At 34.0% G+C, this 18,520-nt stretch overlaps 1 protein-coding gene across 1 annotated transcript; it reads right to left on the bottom strand.

Annotated features, from left to right (window-relative positions):
• Positions 1 to 3,966: 3,966 nt before the first annotated feature.
• On the bottom strand, positions 3,967 to 8,884 carry P5CS1 (delta1-pyrroline-5-carboxylate synthase 1). The gene is made up of 19 exons (XM_078967421.1): positions 8,678 to 8,884; positions 8,198 to 8,269; positions 8,009 to 8,112; positions 7,668 to 7,932; positions 7,304 to 7,581; positions 7,065 to 7,215; positions 6,804 to 6,968; positions 6,636 to 6,713; positions 6,482 to 6,571; positions 6,105 to 6,191; positions 5,921 to 6,007; positions 5,729 to 5,825; positions 5,549 to 5,652; positions 5,372 to 5,447; positions 5,135 to 5,285; positions 4,963 to 5,031; positions 4,798 to 4,864; positions 4,611 to 4,681; positions 3,967 to 4,543 (listed from the first exon to the last, which is right to left on the bottom strand). The coding sequence occupies exons 1-19, from the start codon at positions 8,735 to 8,737 to the stop codon at positions 4,462 to 4,464; spliced, it is 2,154 nt and encodes a 717-aa protein (XP_078823547.1). The 5' UTR covers positions 8,738 to 8,884; the 3' UTR covers positions 3,967 to 4,461.
• Positions 8,885 to 18,520: the final 9,636 nt, after the last annotated feature.

The following is an 18,520-nucleotide window of genomic DNA, read 5'->3' as shown; positions in this document are numbered from 1 at the left end:
TGTTCAATACTCGACACACACAAAGAAAGGCAGCCAATATTTATATATTTCTTTCTCATTCTAGGTAATCCCCATAATAATAATATCATCATGTTTGTACACCATACCTTGTCAAACATCAATACTTTCAGATAGTTCTGGAACTATCCCTAAACAATGATACACATACACAATAATAATATCATCAATCCAAAGATATATCTGGTATTTCACAAACAGCAAAAACGTGAAGAGGCATACCTGAAGAGCTATAAGTGTAATCAAGGGCGTTTTTGTTAATTATAATATACTTCCAGTCAAGTCTTGAAAGCTTTGATCGATCATACATGATGAAAACATAGGTTGTAACAAACACATTAAATTTCATGGCACAAATTTCCTAAAATTACAAAATATAAGGAAAAAAAAGAGTAAATTACACGAATGGTCCCTATGGTTTGCGGTAATTTGCGTGCTTGGTTCCTAACTTATTTTTTAACTCGAAAAGTCCCTATGGTTTTTTTTGTTATGCGTTTGGTCCCTACTGTTTAATTTTGTTACGTGTTTGGTCCCTATCTTATCTAAAAAGACTATTATTTAAAGAGGAAAAAATGATGGGGTAGGTGAGGGGGTGGGATTAGGGGTGTGTTTATTTAAATAAATTAAAAAATCAAGGGCAAAATAATCTTTTTAGGTAAGATAAGGACCAAGCGCGTAACAAAAACAAACAGTAGGGACCTTCCGAGTTAAAAAAATAAGTTAGGGACCAAACGTGCAAATTACCCTAACCTATAGGGACCATTCGTGTAATTTACTCAAAAAAAAACCATGGTCACACGTATAGAGCTTATAAAAAGATTTATTTTCGTTTTTTTTTCCAAGATAGCAGAAACTACTTAACAAAAAATGCATCAACCTTTTACACAAATGACCACGTATTGCCAATGGAACCACTGTAAAACTCGCTTATTAAATGGTCAAACAAAAACATTTCTATAAAAATTCGTGCATTTCACTATAATATTAAAAATTCAAAAAAATTGGAAGTTTGGTAGATACCTTTCCCTATTTTGGCAATTTTGTGATTAGAAGAGGTAGACTATTTACTTGAGAGGATACATTTAGCAACCAACTATACAACTCACTATGTTCAAAACAAAATTAGAAAATATAAAAATAGAAAGAGAATCCAATCTTTTTTGGGGGTCACTGATATTGCATGCAGTTAAGCACATCAATATTTTCAAGTTAGGAATGGACTCAAATTAAACCAAACGACACATAGCTACTCATGAATAAATATAACATACTAACTTGTTATGAATTCTATGTTTGAAAAGTATAAGAAATCATAAAAAGATAATAGATTAAACCTCCATGAGGTGAGTTTCTTGTTCAATCCTCTTCAGTTCAACCAAATTATATAATCCCTCTAGTGTATGCTTCCACAGATATCACATGATCCTGTTGTTATAAAGCAAAACACCTGCAAAAAGAAAAATCACAAACCTCAAAGAAGCACAAATGGGTATCATACAAGAGCTATAAAAGTTCAACACTTTTTGCAGATTGTTTCACAGATTTTAAAAATTTTGAAGGAAAAAATGGAAGAAATGAGTAACTTTGACTATCTGATATAAAATAACTGAATTGAGGATATTTACTAAGATTATCATAAACAATATGTAAATATTCCATTTTTCTAATTCATAGGTCATCATGTAAAAAAGATTTAATGCATGGAAGTGTGATCAAATCTGCTCTTGGTATCACCCGTGTCTTGCTTCCTTTATTGTACGCCTTTATAAGTGCAGCTTTCACAGCAAGTTGCATAACCTCAAGTAAATTCGGCCTCCCCTACACATATAATAATAATTATAAATTTATAACGCACGTGAATAAAAAACCACAACTTGTTATTTACTTGAAACTTGGACATGAGCATTAGTGAATCCAAATTCTCCTGACTAATGAAGTATGCATCCATAAATTCCACAACCTTTTCAATACCTTCATCCTGCCATTTATCCAAATCATTATTAAATTAAAAGTAAAAAAAATCACTTGTACCTTTAGCAGTGTCTTTCATGGATCATTCATGTGCTTAAGTACAAGAGACAGATAATCGAGACACAGGGTTGACCTACACCACTTGACCAAAATCATCATCCATCAAACTGTTTACACTTTAGTGAAAACTAAAACTAAGTTAACTTATTAAGAAACTATACATTACCTGCCCAAATAGAATTGTAGATAAGTTAAAAGATGAACACGAGCATCTTCAAGAAGCTTATGATTCTTTCCCATGGTAGAGTTCTTTCCATGCCACCCCCAAATCTGTTAAAGTTTTGTTCACCATAGAAATTGACAGCACCTTCAACTTTTGCTACAAGAACCTTCAGTCTAATACTTTAGAAACAGATACACACAAAGTCATAAAGCGATAGATGAAGACCTTTGTGGTCGTGAAGATAGAAATAGAGAAAGAGCTATGCGTTCAAGAATACATACATACATACATATATATATATATATATATATATATATATATATATATATATATATATATAGAGAGAGAGAGAGAGAGTGAGAGGCGTTAAATATTGATTACTATTGAAATCGTACCATGAAATGGCAATTGATTAAGGCCTTTCTTACAGAGAAAATCGGTGGTTGTGGTGGTAGTTGTTCAGTGGCAGTGCAGACGGTGGTGGTGGTTGCTCTGAAATTCCATAGTTAGGGTTTCTTTGATAGAGTAATAAAAAGAGAGAGAGAGAGAGAGAGAGAGAGATAGAGATAGAGATACAGAGAGAAAAAAGAGGTGTTGGTGCATTGGTGGTTTGTTAGAGAGGAGATGGAAGTACCAGACTACCGGTTCTTAGTGGGATTCATTGCTTGAGATACCGGAAAAATGGGGACGGAAGTGATGTGGCAAACTGAGAGGCGAAAAAGAGATCGTAAGTTCTTCCAATTTCAATTTGAATGCGTCTCCCACTGAATCTCGGATTGACTCGCTAATTGGGTGAAGATGAATACCAGGGTCGATATATGCCACATTTAAGAATACTTGGTGTGTGTATTTATATCAAAAACGTTTCAAATTTTGAATGAACCGGGAATTAAGGGAAAGAGATCGGATTTATAAAGATTAAAGAGCGTGGATAAAATTTAATATTATTTTATTGTTGATTAGTTGTACTTTAAGCATAGATACTTGAACGTCTTAAAAAATATTATTATTATATTCAATTTATTTTTAGAAATAGTGTGATTTCTTTTATAAGATAGTATATATATATATATATATATATATATATATATATATATATATATATATATATATATATATATATATATATATATTGAATCTTCAACATAGCAAACTTTATCATTAGTAACGAAATTAAGCCAAAGACATTAAAATATAAATGTCAATTATGAATATTGTGTGAGAGAGATGTTCAACTCAACAAAATAATGATAATATGTTCAAAAAATCCTATTTTATGTACAATTTATTAAGCTTAATGGTAATATGTGCAAAAATTAAGTTTAATGATATTTTTTATACAAAGAGCAAAACTTCTTTTATTATTTCCCCTTTCTAACCCGATGTCCAACTCAACAAATAAAAAAACATCAAAAGTCTTATTACCGGTAATAATAGTATATTTTGTATAATTTTTAAATTAATGGTCATACGTGCAAAAATTAAATCTAATCGTAATTTTTTGTACAAAGAGCAAAGTTTTTTTTACCCTTCTAAATCATTTTTCCTTATAAAAAAAATATCTTTTGTACTTTAGATGGTTAAATCTTATATAAAATGCTAAAATGATATGTATGTTATACTGAATGATTAAGAAGAAAAAAAGAACCATATCGAATAAATATAGTATTTGTTAAGCCTGACATCAGCAACATAAGAAGTGATAAAGTACATTGTTGTATATGCGAATTTGTGGTGTCTGGAAAACACTAGGCTTGATCTAATAACCATAAATCTGAAACTACAATAATAAATAATGTAACGTAGCAAAAGTATTATTTGATTACATGGACACCCAAATCTTGTTCCTAATCTCTCCACTTCCCAAAAACAAATAAAAAATAATTTATTAAATAAAAATAGTTCAGTCAACCGTCACCAGCCTGGTTCGCTCATACCTCACAAACACATAAAAAGCCAGTGCTGTCAAATGTAATTGTACAACATTTTAGTAGTTTTGTTTTTTCTGAGGACAAATATATCATCATCATCATCATCATCATCAACATCAACATCAACATCAACATCATCATCAATCATCACCATCATCATCATTTTAATGTTTGTTGCTACCTTCATTCATATGTTTCACACTTGATAGATGATATAGATAACAATTAACACACACGTGGCTCAGGCAACAAACATCATCCACAAGTAGTAGCTGCTCGCCATTCAAGGAAGGGCAGGTTTGACTGGAGCACTAACTGTTAAGCTTGCTGGGTAAGATCCTTGTGCGTATACACAACCCCTTTATCATTGTCCACCACTTGTCCACTTCCTCGCGCAATCCTAAATAAATCCATTAATCAAATTATTATATATATTTCTAAAAAAAAATAAATTATAAATTATTTACCATCGTGTTGTTAGCAATCCTTCAACTCCTACGGGCCCACGAGCATGGATCCTGCTAGTACTTATACCAACCTGTCATGTCATATCATATCAGACTAAAGAACGAAAGACAAAACACTGATAGATATAAATGCCCTCCTCATCATTTTCAGCGAAAAAAAAAATAAGAAATGAAATAAATATGATACCTCTGCACCAAGACCAAAACGAAATCCATCGCTAAATCTTGTGCTTGCGTTATGAAACACAGCAGCACTGCAAAATAGATAAATAAATAAAGATTAGCATGATGTGAAGAATAAATCTTTAATAAAAAAATGAAACAAGATATTAATTATAAGAATATATAATACCTGTCAACTAAACGCAGGAATATGTTTGCAGCTTCCATGTCTTCTGTTACAATGCAATCAGTATGCGCACTATAATACAAACAAGTAAGTATAATGATACACTTTCAATAAACATGTAATTATGTAATAAAATAAAATACACAGATTCATGTACAATACAATGAATACATACCTTCCATGTTTGTGTATATGATCAATGGCAGCATGCACATCATCAACAATTTCAATAGTGCATGACATTGAACTGTACTCATGATGAAATGATGGTGCTTGTGGAAGATTAAGCAAAGAACATGCCTTTGGACCACCATTTATACTCACACCTAAAACCAAATACATCATCAATGTCCTTTTAATCTTTCCATTGCTGTGATTTGTAAAAACTTAAAAAGACCATAAATCATGCCACCTTTGGTTTGAAGTTCAATGAGAAGCTCGTTAACACCACCATTCTGCAGCAACTCTTCATGAACAAGAAGAGTTTCCTGGTAATAAAAAAACATATTAAATAAATAAATAAACAAAAATATGTTTTTTTTTTTTTTTTTGAACAACATAATATATGTTAAGAAAGATGGATAGATACCATAGCGTTACAGGCTGCTGGGTAATCTGTTTTTGCATCCAAAACTATGTTTTTTGCCTTTTCCATGTCAGCGGATTTGTCAACATAGACATGACAAATTCCATCTAGCAAGTATCAAAAGGAAAAATTACTGAATTGTCCTCGTACATTTTTTTAATTTACAGAGAGCATAAATGTTACCAGCATGACCAAGAACAGGTATTAATGTTGCAGACTTTATCTGAGAAACTAGTTCATTGCTGCCTCTTGGAATCACAAGATCGATGACATCATCAAGCTGCATCAGAATTTTAAATTCTCATTTTACTGTTTTTTTTTTTTTAAATAAAAGAGTAAAATTTTGAACATTGAGATTAACAAAACAAAAAGAACCTTGAGTAATTCTGGAATTTCTTCTCTAGAAGTCACAAGACCGATTAACCCTTTACCAACTGTGTCTGGGATACATTGAGTAATAATCTATTTTTTGGAAAATGGATAAAAAATAAAATCAATAAAGTGAAAAGCTATGTGAAATGCATTCATATAAATCGATTATATTTTATAAAAAGTTGACCTTGTGCAAGATTGCATTAGACCGTTTTGCTTCCTTTCCTCCTTTTAACAAGAGCCCATTCCCAGTTCTGATGGCTAATGATGCTATCTGTTCACATCAAGGGAAGATTTATGATGCACATGATAAAATAAAATTACTTTTTGGTCCTTGAGTATAGATGCTTTGTGCAGTTTTGCTCCCAAAAAACTTTTCTCTAGCAATTTTGGTCCTAATTTGTGGTTTTTGTAATGTTTTTGGTCCTTGTTCCAAGTAAAATGACTATATTTAGCAACCAAAACATTACAAGAACCTTAAATAAGGACCAAAATTGCAACAATCATCTATACTGAGGGACCAAAAATGTAATATACTCTAAATTTTTTTTCCAATGTGTATACCTGAACTAGTGCCTCAGGTCGTGACTCAAAGATAACAAGTAGGACACCCAAGGGAGATGACATTTTCTCTAAGATGAATCCATCTGACAGCTGGATGTAACAATTGTCATTAAAGAAAACAATAATCCATGACATTTAATAAAAAAATAAATACCTCTGTTCTCTTTAATACTTGACCAATTGGTTCTTCCATTTTTGCAATCACACGAATTGCTTTTGCAAGACTAGAGACCTATTAACAATATACCACAAAAACAAAATTCAAAGAATAAAAAAGAAATTTAAATCAATAAAGACCACATAATTAAAAATATGGACTTGCCTTCCCAGGTTTAAGAGCCAACCGAGATACTAATGATGATTCATATCCATCATCTTGTGCAGATGCCACATCAGCTTCATTTTCATGTAAAATCATTTTCTCATTTGCTTCCAGTGCATCAGCTATAGCTAGTAAGATTTTACACCTCTCTTCTGCAGGCATAGCCTGCATTAACATTTTTTTACTAATGAGTAACATTTTGTAGATCAAATTATTATAATCATGGAATTAGAAAAATCTAAATCCAAATCATATTCATACCTGAAGGAGTCTAGAACTTTCTCTTGCAGCAACTGCCATTTCACGTGCATTTAACTCCCCACTTGGGATCCATGTATGAGCATCTCTGTGGAATAGTGTACCAATGCGTTGTCCTCTAAGAACTTTTACAATATTGTCCCCAGCAAAGCCACTTCAAGTTTAATAAAAGACATCATATGTTAACTTAACTTAATTATGGTGTTAAAGAATTTAAAGCAATGTCAAATCTGAGAGAATACCTGGTGATGACAACAGGGATGCCAGCTTGTGAAGCATAAACTGCAGCTTTTACTTTAGCAGTCATACCACCTCTTCCTAGCCTTGACTTATCACCAAAAGTAATTGTATTCTCCAGTTTTTCCTTGATGTATGTATAAATCAGCTTTGATTGTGGATCACTAGGAGGCCCACTATAAAGCCCATCTACATCACTTAACAGCACAAGAAGATCAGCTTTCAACTCCAAAGCCAGTAAAGCTGCCAGGCTGTCATTATCCCAGAATATACCAGAAGAATCCTGTAAAATTTTACAGGTGATAAACAACAGATACACATGTATAATGTGTTGTGTATATACAGATACATAAATCAAGCAAGATTTACCTCATATGGAGCTCTGCGGGTGCTAATGGAATCATTCTCATTGAATACAGGAATAACTTTTAAAGATAACAAAGAATCCACTGTTTCAGTAAGCTGTTTCCTAAATTCTGAACTCCTAAAGTCATTATCAGTCACGAGAAGCTGAGCTGATGTCACATCCAGCTGGCTAAACAGTGTATCATAAAGTGCCATAAGACCATTTTGTCCAACAGCTGCACATGCCTTTCCATCAAGCTCAGCTTGTGGTTTCTGCAGATCCGCAAAGCTTCAAAATAAGAAAAATCATCAGTCATCAAAAATCTATTTAAATTGACAAAAACTATGAGTTTGTTACAGTTTACCTGCTGTTGATTAGCTTCCTGTATCTAAGCCTTTGTCTACCAGCTCCAACAGCACCAGATGACACCAAGATAACCTCAAATCCTTGAGAATTTAGTGCTTGGATCTGTAATTAAGAGATAACTATCATTATGAGGATTCAAGGCATGTCAATTTTGTTTGCGATTTTGTGTTTTGTGATAATAATTGACCTGCTCGCAAAGTGCTCCTAATCTTCCCAGAGCAAGTCTTCCATCATCTCGAGTGACAACAGCTGTCCCAACCTAATAAATCCAAAAGATACTATTAGAAAAAAATCTAGAACACACATGAACAGGGCTCAGATGGCAAAATTAACTGCGTGATTACCACTGATCCCAGTACAGTTTCCGTCTCAATTCACTATCCAACACTACAAAATCCTACTACCAGTGATAGAATTAAACCCTTGCAGAAACAAAATAGAAAATAACGAAGAACACGCCGTTCAATTTCCAATCAACAGAATCAAAACTATGCATGATCAAACACGCACAAAATCAACCAAACAAATAAAAGTTATAAAACAAAAATCCAAAATTCGGGAATGCCGCATGCAATACCGGAAATTAGATAATTTGGGGATCAAAGTAACAAAAAAAAGCTGGAACTAGTAATCCATACGATTAAACTGAGTGTAATCAACAATTCACCTTGATAACGATACGCTTAACATCTTTAAGAAATCCGCGAGTTGGATCGATTGCGTCCATTGTTGAAAGCTTAAAGTGTGTGTGTGTGTGTGTGTGTGATTTGGCGCCTGTCTTCTTCGACGAATGAGATAACGACGAGGAAACTCGTTTACGACTCTAATCGTAGGGTTCCACTTCCATCTGATTCTGCAGTAATGATTTATCCGCGTATATACTATATATATACACATGCAAATCGACATATCGATCAGTCTGGTTTTTGCTTTCTAACAGTTTTGGTCACTCAAGTTCCATTTCTCACATTTCAATCCATCGGTTTATCTTTTATTTTTTACAAACCTGCAGTCGTCAATCAGCAGGTTTGCATTTTCCCAAAAATGTCCATAAATTAAATAAGTAAGGAAGTATTTGTTTTTATATAAAGTAAACCAAAAGGCTTCTATCCCATATACGATCCCATATACGATGTTGTCCTTATTGTTTGAGATCGAACATGGTAAAGTTTGGTGGTCTCCACTGCTCCCCTAATTAACCACTTCCCTAATTAAGATAGATTATTTTAACATTGTTTAGTTTTATATATCTTATTTCTTCTCCAACATTTCATGTTCCTTAACATTTAGGCGGTGTTTGGTTCACAGAATGTTTTGTAAGGAATTGAAATCTGTCTTGAATTGGAATCAAATTCAATATTCTGTTTGATTAGCGGTAAATAGAATTTGAAACCAATTTTATATTTCGTTTGGTTGGTGGAAAATGGAATTAGAATAATGTAAAATGATAGAACTATCCTTCTTGGTTTTTGCATACTTTTACTTTGTTTTATAATTGGGAAAAGTGAATATAGGTACCCAAAGTCACTATACTATATCGTTTTATATCATATATATACATTGTAATTGTTCAATCTTCTTATAATTCAACTTATAACTTGATTTACTTCCAAGATTTTTATCAATTTCACATTTATATTCCTCTTACATAATTTTCATTTTCAACTATAATATATATAACTTAGTAGGTGTTCAGTAAAAGGATGTGATGTAAGAGGAAGATAATAATGAAATTTCGAAAATTTTGAAAGTTAATTAAGTCAATGGTTGAAGTTAAGAACATTATAATGAATATATTAAACAAAATGACGTATTATAATGAGTTTGGGTACCTAAGCTTATATACCCTTAAGGGTATATTCACTTTTCCCTTTATAATTATATGTAAATATATAATATATATAAATTATAAAAATAGTAAACGGTGGTTGTGGCGGTGGCGATGGTGGCAGAAGCGATGGTTGTGGTAATGGTGGCAGTGTGTGGTAGTGACGAAGGTGGAGGTGGAGGTAGTAGTGGCATCACTAGTGGTGGTTGTGGCCGTGGGTGTTAGTGGCGGTGGTGGTGGGTGCGGGTGGCGGCGACGGTGGTGGTGATGGTGGTGGCAATAGAGGTGGTGGTGGTTATGATAGAGTTAGTAGTAACAACGGTAGTTATAGGGTGGCGTAGGTTATAACGGAGGTTATGGGTGGTGGTGGTAGTGGTGTCGACGATGGTGATGGTGTCGGCGATGGTGATGGTGGTGGGGTAGGGGTAACGGAAGTGGTGGTAGTGCTAGGTAGCAGTGGCGACGACATCAGAGGTGATGGTTAGTAGTGGTAGTGGTGGGTGGTGGCCGAGGTGGTGGTGGTGGGTGGTAGTGGAGGTGGTGGGTGGTAGTAGAGATGGTGGGTAGTGGTGGCAAAGGTTGTGGTTGAGGTGGTCACGAGTAGTGACAAAGGTTTTTCATATTTAATGTTAAAAATGAAAATGATAATATGGTAATCTTCAACATTCTCACTTGAAAGAATTTAAATTTCCTCATCTTTGAGATGGAATTTATTTTTCCTCAATGGAAGGAAAGTTGATTACATTTAGGAATCCAATTCATTCTCAAAACTTGAACAAAACATAAGAAAGTTATGGAATTAAATTTCAATTCCTTTTGATTCCTTCCAATTCCAATAAACCAAACGACCCCTTAACATTATTGTAGTCTACTAAATATCTGAAATCACTATTTTCATCATTTTGTGTAAAATTATAATTTCACAATTTCTTTCATATTTGTCCTTTGAGTTTCATCTAATAATACTATAATTACATAAGTCCAAATATATATTTTTTTTGTAATGGTCATACTTAACTTTATTTTCCTTGTTGATCATGTAAAATGACTATATTTTACGTTGATCATAACTTTTTATATTTTATAAGTTTTTTCTAAGTCATTTTCCACTTCTTTTTTATTCTATAAACATCCATATTTGAAGGGTGTTACAAATATTTACCCTTTAAAATGATTGAGTCTTAGAAGTCACTTAAAATGGAATGAGATTAAGTTATGCTCACATCATTGGTTTGACCAAAATTTTAAACTAAAATCTTAATAACACTTTACTTCAATCCTTTTTCTTGTTTATCAATCAATATGTTGATTATCATTTGATCAAATAAATTATTGATTCATTACTTCATATTTCTTTTTGTTCGTACACATTTTAGATTTCTTTTTTCTGGAAGGTTTCTATGAATTAAATTTAGTATGATTAAATAATTAATTTGAATTCCCATTTATAATTATCATGTCTTTTAATTCTTGATCATTTGATCTTGATAAATATTATTATTATTATCCTTCTAGGTCCTCGAGTTCTTATATACATTTACCATTCTTTAACCATCAAATATCAATGTCTACATTTGACAACACTTCGTCTATCCTCCATGTCTTCACTTGGTCTTGTACCATTCCATAGGATGATCAATCATATTTAAACATTTATATCCAAATGCTTTTCAAGTTTCTAATTATTTCATCAAGTATTAATGTTATAATTCTATATCAGAAAGTTCTCATTTTATTTTTTGTTGATCAAATTTACACACTATTAACCTTTAAGGCTTTCTTGATGTTTTCATTACTTGTACATCTTTTCTATTGGATATTCTTATGTTGATTTTTCCATAATTTACAAATTTATTATTCACTCACTATCTATGTTATTCTGTTATTTGCCATATATAAGGTTCCACTACTACATGGTTACCTTAGGTTCATTCTTTGAACCTACGTTTGGTTCTGACCATTGCTCAACGAGAGAGATTACTCTAACTTATTCCATTTAAACATTCCAATCAGTGTTTCATTTGCACATTCATTTTCTTGAACTGCAATTCAATGTTTCATATCCCTTAATGCCCCTTTCTTTTAAATAATTCATTCAATTTTGTATTTTTTTGGTTACTTTGTATTCCACACGTATTTATCTAACAACTTCTAAACACACACACACACACACACACACACACATATATATATATATATATATATATATATATATATATATATATATATATATCTAACTTATTATGATTAAGTTTTATCATTCCATTTTATTTACCCCTTAAAAGAAACTCATGGACTTTTTTTTCTAAGGCTCAATTCATTATATGTTTTCACACAACAAAAGTATTTTTCTTTTATTTCTTTATGAAATTCTCCAATCTTCTTTATTTTATTCATAACTCATTTGCTATTTACTAATCACACATTAAATGATAATTTTCTTTCATTTAATAGTCATTTGACTTGATATAATATCTATATTCATTATATGTTTTCACACAACAAAAGTACTTTTCTTTTATTTCTTTATGAAATTCTCCAATCTCCTTTCTTTTATTCATAACTCATTTGCTATTTAGTATTTACTAATCACACATTGAATGATAATTTTCTTTCATTTAATAGTCATTTCACTTGATATAATATGTTTTCCATATGTGTGATACTTTTCAATTTTGTAAGAGGGGCTTGCACAAGTCACTTTTCCTTTTAAACACTAGAACTATCAATCTAGTACATTTGGACAATGTATTTTCATATATTTATAATTGTCAATTGATAACTCATATCATTCTTTATTATATATATAGGTTTTGAGCATAACAACATCCTCTATGATCATGCAACCCTAATTGCTTTGGATCTAAGTTTTTCTCTAGTTATACATGCAAATAGAAATTCCAAAGCAATAACCCTAATACTAGCATACAATTTTTGAAATTAATATGAAACTAGGGTTAGGATGTTACCTTGCAATAACAAGGATTCCACTGATGATCTTGACTCTTGAAAACTTTAGTACCCTAAGTGTTGCACCTCTAATGGAGTCACAAACACAAAAAGCAAAGGATGAGTAAGAGAGGGTAAAAATCGGCCAAGGTTTCTTCTTAGGAAGTAGTGGCCGATTTTAGGAGGTCTAAAGCTCCTTATATAGTTGTGGCTGTTACGGTTATCCGGTGGAAACCCTAATCCTTGCTTAGGCTCCAAGCAGCCCATAGACATCCCCTCTAGAAGGCATTGGAAAATTTCTATAGGGCCTCTCTATAGTAGAAAATCGTCCATCCCATTCCAAAGAAGTCCAATCCCCTGTAGAAGGCATTGGAAAATTTCTATAGGGCCTTGATGGGTTTTGAGCATTCTAACACTTCCTAAGTGTACATGCAACCCAAATAACCTTGAATCTATGTTTTCTCTATATACATGCAAATTTCTTTTCAAGGTTATTTCCTAACTAGCATGGCATGGGGAATATATGAAACATAAAGACTAGTAGAAAAACATAGCTTGTTGTTGCTTGGATTCCTTTGAGACTTTGTGAGCCTAGCACCCCAAATGTTGTGCCTCAAATGCTTCACACAACACCACAAAACTTGGTATAACTTGAGAGAATACTTCTAGCACTCAAAATCGGTTATGCCCTCTCTAGTAACCCTCCTAGGTCCGATTTTACTAGCCAAAGGGTTCCTTTTATAGTGGTGTCACAATTAGGGTTTCATTAAAAAGACCCATAATTATCATGACTCTTCATTTCTCATGACCCATGGGTTTGTAACTCCCATGGACTATCCATGGAGCTCCAAATGGTTACATCCATAACCCATAAACCATGGATCATTAATCCACCATAAAAGAATTAATGATTATCATAATCAACCCTATCTATTTAATTAGTTTCACTTTGATCACCAAATTAATACTAGATTAATAGTTGATCAATACTAATTAAATAACACTATTATTAATATTATAGAACTTATAATATATTAATAATCATAAGTGCCATATTCTCTCATTTAGTCTATCCAAGTATTGCAATGCCATGCAACCCAAATGGACCATGTCGGGTCAGATCAAGTACATACCAAATAAAGTTATGGACTTAGACACTATATCCAACAGGCCTCTCTATAGTAGAAAATCATCCATCCCATTCCAAGGAAGTCCAATAGTCCAGTTTGCAACTATCAATGATTTGCATAACCAATCCCCGCACTTTTAATCAGTTTCTTTAATCCTAAAACTAATATCGAATTAATTTATGATTAAATACTAATTAAATAATATGATTTCTAATTAATATATTATTCTTATAATATATTATCAAATCATTAAATAACCTCCAAAAGTCATCATGTCAAGTTGCTATGGTGAAGGTAACCCAAAATGACCATGATACTATCAAATCGAGTACATACCAAGTATAGTTATGGGCTTTGATACTTAATCCAACATATATATATATATATATATATATATATATATAATTTGTACTATTTTTCACTTTCCATACTTGTGGAATAAGTTAGGGTATTTCATATTAATTTTTTCTTCTTGATAGGGGTTACACATTTTGGTGTATCACCTCGGGGCAATACACTTTACTTATTCTCTAGATGCATCTTGATTTTCATCGATATGTCTTATTTCAATACCACTATCATGCTCCATTTAGGCTCTTGATATTACCAATCCATCTAACTTCTTAGGATCTTAATACATAATAAAAGATCCAGTTTATTAAAATCCTTATTTCTTTCTCAAACATTTTCAGCCATGTCATTAATTTCGATCATTCTTTTATACCATTGATATGACCATATTTAACTATATATTTTAGGTCATTATCTTAATATATTTTATTGAAATGTTATATTATTAGATATATGATACTTAATATGCATGAAAATGTTCAATTACAGTTAAAATGGGAGTTGGAATGCAAAAGGATGAGAACATAGTTAAAAAGGACACAAAAAGGATGTTTTTGGAAGCTTGACCCCTCGTCAATGTTTTGGCCATATGACTCGTAACTCCGATTGACGATATTCACAATGATCTGAAAACTAGACAAAATTTCAGACGACTTTCGTGTTTTAAGAAAATGTAAACTCCTAAAGACTACAACATGGTGATTACCACCACGACGTGGTGAATGGAATCTTCGCGATTTTTTATGCTAACTTGGAGAATACATGATAAACACAAGGACCACGACATGGTGGCCAGAATTTGGCAATTATATATATATTCCGGACATTAGGTCGATTCTAGAAGGTAGAGGCCTTATGACTACGATTATTGATAAAGAAAAACCCTTCCAATAACCCTTTGGGGTCGGATTCGAATCTAGAGAGTTAATTAGATCAAGGATTTGAAGAATCAAGCGCTATTGTATCGAGATTTCACTTTGGGTTTTCTTGATGATCGTGTCTCGTAATCGTTTGGTGATGTTTTTCTATTTTAGTTTACTGAATATTGTAAAATCCCAAATTTCCAATAAAAAATTTCATTTTTAAGTAACGAAATAATTTCCATAAAATATAAAATTTCAATTATATTTGTTTTCAAAATCCATAACATCAGACAATTTATTCATAATATTAGAGTGTCCCCAATAAAACGCCAGAGAGTGCATGTCGCGCCATCACGTCAGGCTCTTGCCCTTAGATCTCTAAGTACCTTAAACAACCAACAAACTATAAGCTAACACTTAGTGAGTTCCCTATAACATAACCTACACAATCCACATAATCACATAAACCATATCAGTCATATAAGCTACACAAGCCATGCATATAAACATATACAGATGCCATGGAAACCCTCCAAGGTCTTACACCGGGAGCCACTGGAACCCCCACATGGTCTTAACTACCTGCCATGGGAACCCCCACATGGTCTTCACTAACTGCCATGGGAACCTCTAGGAAATATCATACAAGCTAAACATGCAAACATACTAGGTTGCCATGGAAACCCTCCAAGGTCTTACACCGAATGCCATGGGAACCCCTACATGGTCTTAGAAACAGGGCCATAGGAACCCCCACATGGTCTTCACATAATCCCTAACACACTGATAGAACGTATGCATACATTCATCGGGTACCACCCAACATCAAATCGTAGTCCGAAAACATACATATAAGCATTCCTCAGGCACCGCCCGACATTGAACCGTAGTATGAAAACATACATATAAGCATTCCCCGGGCCCCGCCCGACATCGGACCGTAATCCTGAAAGCATACAAACATTCATCGGGCACCCCCTGGCATCAAACCATAGTTCGGAAAGCATATAATCATAAATGTAGGCTGGCATCGGTGCCTTCGACCTGTTCAAACAGGAGGAAACTCACCTCGATGTTGAATCTCACTCTAATAAGTCTCTAGAGGTTGCTTTGACAACTCTCGAGCTATTAGTACCAAAATAACACCCAGTCAGAATCCCTTAATCTAAATAGCCCCTGCACTTTCAAAATAGCCCCTGCACTTTCAGTCAGTTCCTTTATTAAGGCTTGAACAAAAATCCTAGAAGGATCTAGGAGTTTTCGTCCAAGGGCTTAAGGAAAGGAGTCCATGAACTTGCTTAGGCCCTAAGCTAAGGGATTAGGGTTTACACCTTGAAACCCTAGTTAGCCTTAAGTATAAATAGCACCCTAAGACACTAAATTCGGCCACTCCTTGGAGAAACCTTACTAGGGTCGAATTTTATAGCCTCTTGCCTCCCTTCCTCTCTCTCTCTCATATTCATCCTTTCACCCAAAGTGTGTTTGTGAGCCATTAGAGGTACTACCCTTGTGGTACTTGCTTTCAAGAGCTAAGGAATTCAAGGAACTAGTTGTTATTGCTATATAACAACAAAAGGTATGTATTCTATTCTTATATATGAATTTCGAAAATAATAGTAGCATGCCAGGTTTCTTTTGTGTTCATAAAGTTGTATAACTAATAGTGAAAACATAGATCCAACTCTAGGGTTGCATGTACACATAGGATTGTTTGTATAAAACTCATCAGGAGGGTCATTTTCGATGGGTCAAATTTCAATGACTGGATTCTAAAATTTTGCATGGCCATTCTCTATGAGGAAAAGGAATATGTCCTTGACAAAGAGCTAAAGGAGATTGATGAAGAAACGGCTACTCATGAGCAACTAGCTGAGTATAGGGCTCATGAGAAGAATGCGGCAAAGGTGTCATGTATCATGCTAGCCACTATGACTTCCGAACTTCAGAAGTCCTACGAGGACTTCTGGACTTTCGAGATTGTAACATCCATAATTTTTTTACGCCAAATAAAATCAAATAGTAACAGTTTACAAAAAAATTCTATCAATATCCATCATAGTGTCCCAAAACAAGATCATAAGGATGAGGAGCGGTACAGTCACGCCTTTGCCTTGCCATGATCTCCTCCTGAAGTACCTGAAACAATAAACTGCAAACTATAAGCTCAAGGGCTTAGTGAATTACCCCCAAAACACCAATACCACACTGATAATACCATATATGTAATAACCAATTAATCAACATGCGTATTGGGCCATCGGCCTGACTGGACCGCCCTACCGGCCCTACAGTCCAACTGGATCTACATCGAGCCTTCGGCATGACTGGACCGCCATGTGGTCCTACAGTCTTCCCGGACCGCTCCTAGGGTGTGTTAGCCTTCAACACAAAGTAGGACCACCTTAACCCATGCAACGAGCAAATAACCATGTGTGCAAAACTAACATATACTGGCATATATAAGCATCAAACATAACTAACTCACTGATCAGCAATCCTAGAAATCTCTCATGACCAAAATACAGACCTAGTAGGCCACTAACATTTCGATCCCTAAGTATCACAGAAGCATAACATACTATCTATCCTGATTCCAATCTATCAAATCATAACCTTACATATATATCATAACGATAACAACTAAAGGGTCGGCCTTGGTGCCTTAGACCCTTTTGATATAGTGAGGATAACTCACCTTGCAGATGTCGACTCAGTAGATAAATCCCAACTCTCGGATCACTCGCCAAAGACTCCTCCACCAATTACCATAGTACGAGCATACTCATAAATCCTCAACCTCACAAGTAATCCATAAACCAACCAGTCAACCCCATGTAAAAGTCAATGTCCTCAGTCAAGGTCAAGACTCCATGTTAACCTTAACTCGCCGAGCACCCTCAGCTACTCGCCGAGTTCCTTGAAGCACTATCCAACTCGCTGAGTCATCGAGGTGACTCGTCGAGTTCCTCCGATTTTTTATCACACTTCTAAGCCACCCGTCGAGTTTCCTCCTTGCAACTAGACGGATACACACGCATATATATCCTAGAGAAAACTCATCCAACTTGCCGAGTTATTCATGCAACTCGCCGAGTCTAAGACAATCTTCATCGGACTCGCTGAGTTGTTCATCCAACTCGTCAAGTTCATGGCCATCTTCATACGACTCGCCGAATCATCCTTGCGACTCGCCGAGTACCTTCAGCCCTTAAGCCATATAGACTCATTTAAGCCATGCAATGGCTCCAAATTATAGATCCACGCTTCTAAAGCATGCTTTTCACATAAAGTTGAAAACTTTACGTGTATGCATGGCTAAAAAGGCTCTTAATGGCAATTCTAAGATCTTAATGGGATTTCATGCACAAGGAGGGTTTTAATCACCCCCA

The sequence above is a fragment of the Lactuca saligna genome, chromosome 8 (genome assembly GCF_052625555.1).
Source record: "Lactuca saligna cultivar CGN05327 chromosome 8, ASM5262555v1, whole genome shotgun sequence".
In the NCBI taxonomy this organism is placed as follows: domain Eukaryota; kingdom Viridiplantae; phylum Streptophyta; class Magnoliopsida; order Asterales; family Asteraceae; genus Lactuca; species Lactuca saligna.
This window is presented reverse-complemented; position numbering and strand designations above follow the sequence as displayed.

Bases quoted from the DNA above. Each gene is read 5' to 3' on its own strand.
- P5CS1 (XM_078967421.1), bottom strand. From the start codon at position 8,737: ATGGACGCAATCGATCCAACTCGCGGATTTCTTAAAGATGTTAAGCGT. The intron at 8,270-8,677 runs GTGAATTGTTGA...TGGATTTATTAG, and splicing joins TTAAGCGTATCGTTATCAAG to GTTGGGACAGCTGTTGTCAC. The intron at 7,933-8,008 runs GTAAACTGTAAC...CTTATTTTGAAG, and splicing joins AGGAAGCTAATCAACAGCAG to CTTTGCGGATCTGCAGAAAC.